At 35.4% G+C, this 10,262-nt stretch overlaps 1 protein-coding gene across 1 annotated transcript; it reads left to right on the top strand.

The window, feature by feature from the left end:
- The first annotated feature begins 2,421 nt into the window (after positions 1-2,421).
- On the top strand, positions 2,422-9,402 carry LOC128549227 (uncharacterized). The gene is made up of 2 exons (XM_053525743.1): positions 2,422-2,616; positions 8,961-9,402. The coding sequence occupies exons 1-2, from the start codon at positions 2,448-2,450 to the stop codon at positions 9,167-9,169; spliced, it is 378 nt and encodes a 125-aa protein (XP_053381718.1). The 5' UTR covers positions 2,422-2,447; the 3' UTR covers positions 9,170-9,402.
- Positions 9,403-10,262: the final 860 nt, after the last annotated feature.

Genomic DNA, 10,262 nt, shown 5'->3' with positions numbered 1-10,262 from the left:
TTATCCAGACACACATTCTCATCAACTTTCATAAAGACAACGTGTAAATGCAGTTCCTATTGCATAGATAAGGTATTTCTTTAATTTGACCTAGTGACCTAGTTTTTGACCCCAAATAACACATTTTCTTATTTGACCTAGATTTAAACAAGACAACGATTTTGACTAAATTTCATGAAGATTAATTGAAAAATGTCCCTATTGCATACACAAGCTAAATGTTGACAGAGAGACAGACAGACGACTGACGACGGACATCGAGCGATCACAATAACTCACCTGAGCAAAAAGGTTAACAGATGTACAACTATTCAAAATTTACAATTATAACCTCATGAAAAACCTTTATAAAAACAATACACTGAAAATTCATACATATGTTTATCAAATGGAACAGTAACCTTATATTATTTCAAATGAGGACATACAAGGTAAATATTAAAACGTTAAAGTTTAAATTATGAACACCGAGCTCTGTTCATGCAACACAGAGCTATCTCCTTAGCGACATGACTATCTCCTTCACGACAGAGCCATCTCTCACAAAAAAAGTGAATAATTCTACTCCCAAACCATTTTCGATACATATTTTATTTCCAAATGCATTGTATATTTTACAGCTATCTCACGCCTAAGTTAAGTTAGACAATGAAAGTGCTTTCATGACGAAATGACCAAATTTACTGCTAAATCAGCTTGTTGGTAAACATCACCACGACCACAAATTAAGAATGAATTAGCAAACTTAAAGTTCTCTGTAAAGTTAAATCATATCTACATCGCCTACCATTCCCCGATTTTTGATATTCGATACACTGCTTGTAAAAATGCAAAAAAATAAAATAAAAAAAATATGATGACACTCACCTTTGTTGATGTTCTTTTATCGCGACGTGCACTACCTCGGAAGTTGCGACAGAGCAGTTTACCGTATACCTCTTAAAGAGGTAGCAGCTCTGTAGTTTACCAGGCTAGAGTATGCAAAGTACGGTATCTATTGAAATAGTTAGTATTAGGGAAATGAATTGATAGCTTAGTTACGAAAGCCCGGTAGTGACTTCATATTTTAGTATTATTCTCATTTCCTATTTCTCGTTTTACAATTTGCACCATAAAACATATAGAAACTATTAAATTAAAAGTGTGAAATGTGAAATTTACATTTCTTACTTCGCACTTATTAACGTTGGTATCGAAATCTTGAAATGGGAAATGTAAAATTCATATTTCTCATATTATACCTCACACTTCTAAACTTTGGTAAAACTATCGAAATCGTGAAGTGATAAATATGAAAGATGAAATTCACATTTCCCGTTTCTCATTTTACACAGTAAAATATATAGAAACTATAAAATGAGAAGTATGAAATGTGAAAGCCTTATGGAACTTTAACCTTTAGCCTGCTAAATTTCTAAAATGGACTGGTCCATCAGTGAATTTGGCCAATACCATATGTTTTTCGAGTGAATCAGTCATCAATGTTTCCAGTGACAATAAAATTTCACAAAGAAAATTGTTAATTACACGCGCACGTGAAGTTCGTGTAAAACAGCTATTGTGGGACTACTTACTTCACGGTTGGTCGATTATTTAATTTTAACACGTGAAGTTCTTCAAGTGTAATGTGGTATGAAGAAACAAGTCAAGTTTAAAAAAAAAATGTTGAAAGATACCCCAGTTATACATCTGGATAGTTCATTGCTGTTCAGTATATTTGATTGAACTGGCAAACATCGTTCAGAGCTGATAACTACCTATTCTTGACAGCGTGAAAATAGCGAATATCGTTGTTGATTTAACAGTATTGAACTTATTTTGAATGTAAATGTCGATACGTCAATGGAACAAATATATACTATATTTCAATGCTTTGATTGATTTTACAGTTATTATGGGATAAATATACGGCAGATGGCTTGCCTAGACGTTAAAATCTATATCTTGTGCGGCAGTTGAATTATTTTCATGGAATAAGTCGACAGGTATCGTATCAAAAAAGAAGTATTTTCTTATTGTTATCCCTGCTCTTAAAGTTTATTATCATAATACATTAAGACTAGTATAGCTAAATCGTTAAAACACATACGTTTTCTTTGAAAATCATATTAACATGAAAACAAACATTATGTGGAGTTACGCTCTTTAATTCATATTATATCTTAAACATAATCTTATAGTACTTTATTCAAAACCTAGTGATATTTAATCAAAGTCGTTTTGTTATTACTACTGCATTAAACGACGTAATTAAAATGACGTCACACCTTCCGCGTCCGCAATGTGCATATATTGTACAAATCTAAATAACAAAGTTTAATTAAAATTTTTAATTACAGTAATATACTCGATTAGAGTGTCTGCATGTATATTTGACGACAAGTGCGTGCATTAAAAGACGAGCATATGCTTTTCAGGTATATTGCTAGCAGCGAAAACTGATTAATATGAGGATAATGGAAAACGGTACGATACTGATGTTAAAGTCACTGGCGGCTGTGGTGTTGGTAATGAGTGTTACTGTCACTGTAGCTAATTTTGTACTGACCATCAAAGGAGGAAACAATGTTTTTAGACCGTTTGATACAAATATATCAACACGTCTGAATATTTTAAGTAAGTACTGATATACATGTATCAAAATTTTTATGTAGATCTAGTGAAGGAATTATGCTTTATCAGATTTTATTTCATAACTAAACTTTTCTGTCATTACAGTGTGGATTCTCTTTCCTTGATCCGCATAATAAAGTTTTTAATATACCGGAAGTGATCATTTTACCGTAACACTGGTACGTCAATTCCTACTAGAATCGCCACATGCTTCAGTTTCTCTTTTTTTATTGCGAAAGTGTTCGCTTCGTCGCGGATATAAACTTATATACTTTAGTTTTAGTTTCGACTTTGTGGTTCTTAGTCAGTTTAGACATTATTGCTGACTTCTATTGGTTATGGCGTCGAGCAAATCTTCCGAGGATGGCAAAATTGTGTCGGATTCGAAACAGTTAGACGGGACAAACCCGCTGTAGGATTAAGTTCATAAAGTTGAAAATGATGAAAATTCGCCTTCTACGCCATGTTCTAGTGCTAAAAGGCCAAAAAGGCAACAAAAAAAGCCTTCAAAGTACAGTGAACTGAGAAAAGATTTTCAGTCATTGAAGATATGTTGCAAGGATGTTGAAAGAAATTTTAAAGCAGGCTGTTCAGAGACAAACTCGAGAAAAACATTCTGCACAAGTGCTGTCACAAAAGCATGATGCATTTTCACATAGTGATTCTCTTGATCGGGATAATATATCTTTTTATCCTGTCACTTGCAGTATTTTCGACCCGATATCAGGGTGCCGTATATCTTTCTTGATATACCGTCAGTTGATCATGTGACCAGTGATATACGGTCAGTTGATCATGTGACCTTATGGTCGATATTGTTGTCATAAGAAATTTTGCAACGAAACCATCATCATTGTGTTGGAAATGTCCGAACTAAGAAAATGAGTGGTCAAATAATGAGTTTTTATTCAAAAACGAAGAAGTTATTGCGATTTTGCCGGTAATCACGTCATTATATAAGTGACGTCATTACGAATATGACGTCATTAAAGCGGTTGTCGCACACTTATTTTTGTAAAATAAATTGCCAAATATCGGAAAATGAAGTAATGACAAGATAAATAGAATAATAGGTTAGTGCCTAAGATGGAGAAAGTTTATCTGGCTCGGCTCCGGACGTTATCAGGTTCGCCTTCGGCTCACCCGATAACCTCCTCCACCTCGCCAGATAAACTTTCTCATCTACGGCACTAACCTATTATTCTCTATATATGGTGGTAGTCAGATATCTAGAACTCGTTTTCCGGATAGTGAACAAGAGTATCAAACTCTGATAAAAACAATAATTTACCAACAAAGAGACTTGCTTGTTAGAATAACAGTAAAAAGTGTTTATATGACAAGTTTGGCGATGACGCGATTGTGAAAAAAACTGCTACGAAAGAAAGACTGATTGATGTCCTGGATAACAGTTACAACTGCAAAGAACAAATTTTCTTATCAGCGTTCTCGGATGACTGTTTTGATCAGTTTCCTGTTGATTAAGATTCAGAGAAGTTGTAACAGGTTCCGTCTCTAGATGATTTAGTTGAGGGCTGAATGAGTGATACGGAAATAAGGCTTCTTTCCCTAAAAACAAGGGGAAGAGATTATTTGCCTAGCCAGCGAAAATGGTTGAAATAATAAGTTACAACAAGCAGCTCGACTTGGTCTGGTTATACAAATGTATGTTCAGTAGAGATTGGGAAATTTGCTACAATTCATTGAATCCGAGACCTTTGAGAAAGAGACGGCTTCACAATAGATCAAGGACGTTTTCGCCATGTCTACTAAATATCTAGATCAAATTGGGAGAGCAGGTCCTTTCCATCATATAGTGCGCAAGTCTGTTGCAATAGCAGATACTTTTTTGTTTGAACAACCAGACAATGCGGAATTTTCTAATTTACAACTGACCGGTGATGGTATTTTTGGGACTGAATTAGAAGTGTTGCTTAAACAGAAGAAAAACAGATTGACAATTTGATACTAGGCATGAAAAGGAAATATTTGAAGCGAACATTCAGAGGTTATCAACCAGAATCTAACAAAGGACTGGCCAGTGACATCCAAAGTACAAACTATAGTACTTCCACTAGTACAAACAGGAATATTTTTCAGATCCAAAAAGTTCCAGAAGATACACAGATGGAGGAACGAAATCAATATGTCCCCAGATCACGAGGTGGCTATAAAAGCTACACCAGACACTCTGTAACCTCTAGTCGAGGAACGCCTTGAGCTAAGTCTTGAATGACAGATAACCAGTGATTCTGTAAGTCTAATTGCAAGGCATTTGGAGATACTCATTGGGGGTAACTGTCTCATTTCCTGTCAGAGTTGGAAAAAATTACCATGGACAAGTGGGTTCTAGAAACAATAAAACTGGGCTACAATTTTGAGTTCCAAACGAATTCTCCTTTTCACGGTTTAAAACCTACAATGGTTGCTTTGAAAAATCAAAATTTAATAAATTAAAAAATGAAATAAACTGTCGTTAAGAAAAACAGTCTGTAGAAATAGTGGATCCGAAAAACATTTATTTAGGTTTCTACAGTACATTATTCTTTGCTCCCAAAAAGAAGGGAGAATAGAAACCAGTCATAAATGTGAAACCCCTCAACGAGTATCTTCCCTAAAAGAAATTTAACATGGACACATTATCAAAGGTACTAAATCCAGTAAGGAAAGAAGACTGGGGTATAATAACAGATCTAAAAGATGCCTATTTCCATATAAATATTTTCAAGGGCCATCGTCAGTATATTCGTTTTCAGTTTCAGGCAGTGGTATGCCAGTTCCGGGCACTGTTTCGTTTCCACCAGGGCACCAAGAGTTGTTGTAAAAGTTATATCGGTGGTACTTACTTATCTAAGAAAACAAAATATTCGGCTTGCATCTACCTAGACGATTAGCTAGCAGCAAACAGTTCACAGAAAATGACTTTAGTAAACAGAACAACTATACTCAGTCTCTTTTACCAACTGGAATTCATAGTGAAAAAGTAAAAATCTCAGCTTCTTCCTGTTCAGACAATAGTTTATATCGGGGTTCTGTTCAATCTAGCAAACGGCTTGGTGTATCCAACCGCAGAAAGATTATTAAATATAAAGTCAGCAGTGTCGAATTTCATTCAGGGTCAAATCACTGCCAGACATTACATAACAGAACTGATTCCAAATGCCAGGATGTTCATGAGACCAATTCAGCTTCATTTGCTACAAAATTGGAGTCCGTCAAGAATGAAACTCTGTAAAAATACCACTTACTCCACAGCTAATCTCAAGTCTGATTTAGTGGTTACTGGATCAATACATTGCCATGGGCAGATTATTACAGAAAGATCAGCATTTGATTACAGTAACCACAGATGTCAATGGCAACGGGGCTGGGGTGGTCACATAAGCAACCTTACATATCAAGGTCAGAGGAGCAAAATTCAGAAGTCGATGCACATCAATTATTTAGAAATGATGGCTCTGTTTATGAGTATAAAGTAATTCCTATCTCATTTCAAAGGTCACAATGTCCTGTTCAGGTCAGTTTGTTTGTTTGTTTGTTTTGGGTTTAACGTCGTTTTTCAACAGTATTTCAGTCATGTAACGGCGGGCAGTTAACCTAGCCAGTGTTCCTGGACTCTGTACCAGTACAAACCTGTTCTCCGCAAGTAACTGCCAACTTCCCCACATGAATTATCAGAGGTGGAGGACGAATGCTTTCAGACACAATGTCTTTCATCAAATCGTCACGGAGAACATACGCCCCGCCCGAGGATCGAACTCGCGACAACACAACTGTATGCCTGTAAATGAACCAACAGGGCGGGACACGGTCTGTACAACTGTGCAATCTGACAATGGATCTGTGGCATATAGCTCTAGACAGCAAAATGATATTGAAAGCAGTACATGTCAAGGGGATGAAGAATATACTGGCAGATTAATTAAGTGAAGTACAAGTGAGTGCCACAAAGTGGTCTTTAAACAATATAGTGGCGTGGAAGATATTCAGCATCTTGGATCAACCAACTATGTACATCTTTGCAACTTTTAAGAACAAGAAAACTCCGGAAACACTCCATCTGACTTCTTGGTTGTGATCGACCAACGTTTCTAATCAAAAGGGTTTTCTGAAAAAAAAACCCAGAAAATTATTGGCGAAGTCCTGGCAGAAAGGCGCACAAAAAGGTTATAGAAGCAAATTCAGACAATGTGTTAGCTGGTTTAGTGAGAGGGATACTGATCCCTATTTTGCCACTTTAGAAAACTGTGCCGATATTCTGACCTAACTCTTAGATAAAAGGTCTAAATACAGGACTATAGATCAATGCTATCATCAGTATTAGACCCAGTTGCAAAAAATCCTATAGGTCAACATTCTTTCATTATCCGGTTGCTAAGAGCTGTATTTAATGAACGATCACCAATTAAACGGTTGGTACCTGAATGGGATCTACTTCTCCTTGGTATGGTTATGATGGGTTTAAAAGGACTCCCACCACAAAGAATACTGCTGTGGAATCTGAAAATAATCCACACTGTAATGACAGGCAAAATTAGTTTTATGAATAAATAATACTTACCTGTCATTACAGGTACCCATCCTCCTTCCTCACATGCCTTTTAAACAGTCTTCCTAAGGTGAACACTTTCCTCAGAAAAGGAAACTGAAGCAAGTGGCGATTCTAGTAGGAAGTGGCGGTGTTAGGGTAAAATGTTCAGTTCCGGTATATAAAAAGTTTATTATGCGGATCAAGGAAAGAGAATCCACACTGTAATGACGGGTAAGTATCATTTATTCACATTTATTCATAAAAGTAATACAAATACAAATTTTTCAATTTTTCTATATCAGTTGAGCGAATACTCTTTACATATTATATTAATCAAGTGGTCATGAGGCTTTGAGCGGAAAAAAATTTTGCGCGAGTTTTGGAGCATTAGCAGTTTTATTTCACTAAAAAGGGCTGCATATTTTCCGATGCAAGGCTGATCTCTTTTATAATATACGTGTATACGCAAATATTAAAAAATATTATAGAGATAAATATACCACGAAATATATATAATATGTAATATAAAATGAAAGTGTTGTAACCAGTGAATAAAATATAAAATATGAACCTTGAAATTCAACATTTTCAAAAACTGATCGAAGTTTCTCAAAGATGATCCGGGACTTGAGAAAACCGTAAAGGGTAGGGCACAAGAATACTCGACAAATAAGTTCTGCGACAAAACATGTTTTATGTTGTAACGTTTTTATTACTAAATGCACGTACAAAATTCATATATCATATAAAAGTACATGTCAACGTGATCAAATTATTAAATGCAGAATGAAAATCGAATCATAACTTAAGAATATTTATTATTCAAAGTCACCTAGGGTACCTTGTCAAAAGTTGCAAAATCGCATCGTTTATCTCAGATAGTGTTTAATCAAAGCGCTAGAGGAGTCGTCTGCTTGAATGTTTTGCCGTATATTGCCCGCTTGGGTCCGAATGCATTTTTTCAGGCCGACCATGTAAGACCACATCGTGCCAGATTCGTTGATAATTTTCTGAACCAACATTGAGTTTAGCGGCTGCAGTGGCCACTAATATCACCAGATTTGGCATGTATTGAACACTTATGGGACATTCTTGGGCGTGTTGTAAATAAAATAATTACAAAACAGACAAGACTTGACGACCTGCCCAACATTCTGCAACAGGAGTGGGCTCTCATCCCACAACGGAAAATCCGCCGGCTTGTGTTTTCAATAAGGAGTCGTCTAATTGAATGCAATGCGCAAAATGGTAGATACACACACTATTGAAATTCACGCAGCATTTTTGCAACTTTTGATCAGGTACCCTATGAGACTTTGAACATGAAATTTGCCGAAACCGGTAATTCAATTTTCATTCTGTTTTCAGTATTTCGTTAAGACTAACTTTTAATTTTATTTGATATATAAATTAATATTGTACGTTAAGCAATAAATAAGTTACAGCATAAAACATGTTTTGTTGCAGAACATTATTTGTCGAGTATATAATCGGCATATCATCATGTTCACATAAACTCCATCAGGTTAAATATTCATTTAGATCATTTCTCAATGTCAAAGTTTATTCTTGAGTAAGGTCAACATCAGCAAACCGTAGTAAAAAAAAGTGCAGTACAATCATACAAAAAACACATTTCTACAATGATTACCCGTTATCGGTGTATTAAAGAAGATTACAGCATTTTCTTCTATCTTTTTCAAAGAAGAACGGACATTTGTAAGATATAAACAAAACCAAACACCATCGGCACCGAGTATGAAAAAACAACCTTACTCATGTATCAATTACTTACCTTATTTACTTTATTTTGCAGATAAGACGGCAAAAGAAAAACATAAATACATTTCTCACTTCAACGTAGAAGGTCTGAAGAACGTCATAGAAAATGTTCGTCCTAGCAACAAAGATAGGAAAGAAGTACATTCGGGTGGACATTTCGGATTAGCAACAAAAGAAAAGTGTCATAAACGACTACCACAAGTAATAATCGCTGGACAATACAAATCGGTACTGGGGCATTAACAGAGTTTTTGAATGAGCATCCGCAAATTTTCGCATGCCGGGAAAGTGGAGATATTCAATTCTTTAATAAATATTATATTTCAAGAGGATTCCGTTGGTACAGAAATATTATGCCCTGCACGTTTAAAACCCAAATAACAATTGAAAAAACAGCGCACTATTTTTTACATCCTAAAGCAGGTCTTCGTATTCATGACATGAACCCGAAGTCAAAAATTATAATTATACTTAAAGATCCAGTAACAGTTGCAGCATCGCTGTATGCAATGTGGAGGGAACGAAAATATTACAGGGCGAATGAATTTTTGTTTGAAAGAATGGTAACAATGTTCGGTGGAACCACTTTGCAAATAAATCCTAATTCAGCAATTATACAGGTGTCCTCGTACGTGGTACCTATGCAACGATGGATTAATATCTCTTTAACAGAACCCAATTGCTGATTCTTGATGGAAATGCATTTGATAAACATCCTTTAGGAAGTCTTATTAAAGTAGAAAAGTTCTTGAATGTAAAACATTTCTTTAGCATGGAAAGTTTTGTATATAATTCTACAAAAGGCAAATACTGTTTTCGGAGAGGTAACAAAACAGTCCTATGTTTGCCTGAAAATAAAGGTAGACCGCATCCGGATATATCCGCCGAAGTCGTAAAATTGCTTACTGATTACTTTAAACCAATAACCAAACGACTTTTTGAAATTATTAACCAGACTTTCCAATGGTGAAAAAAATGCATTACATTTGTATATATGTATATAGCGGGAAAAAAGATTGAAGGAAATGCCTTTTTGATAGTACAATCTCAATATGATAATTTACCTGTTTTCTGCAGATGTCCCTGACTTAGTGGAGTCAGTAGGTCAAATATCAAGGTCACAATGACTGTTAGACTTTAAACAACTACCATACTGGGAAGAGCATGGACTTACAGAAGTAAATCTTTATAAAATAATATCATATTGTCAAGTCAGCTCTAACTTTTGTCGGGTCAGAGTCACAAAGGCCAAGGTCATGGCTTATTTGAGACTAAACGTTACATGCATAGTTTGTACGACATGTTACCATGGAGGCATATATGTTATGCAAACAGC

This window comes from Mercenaria mercenaria, chromosome 16, assembly GCF_021730395.1.
Source record: "Mercenaria mercenaria strain notata chromosome 16, MADL_Memer_1, whole genome shotgun sequence".
Lineage (NCBI taxonomy): Eukaryota > Metazoa > Mollusca > Bivalvia > Venerida > Veneridae > Mercenaria > Mercenaria mercenaria.
This window is presented reverse-complemented; position numbering and strand designations above follow the sequence as displayed.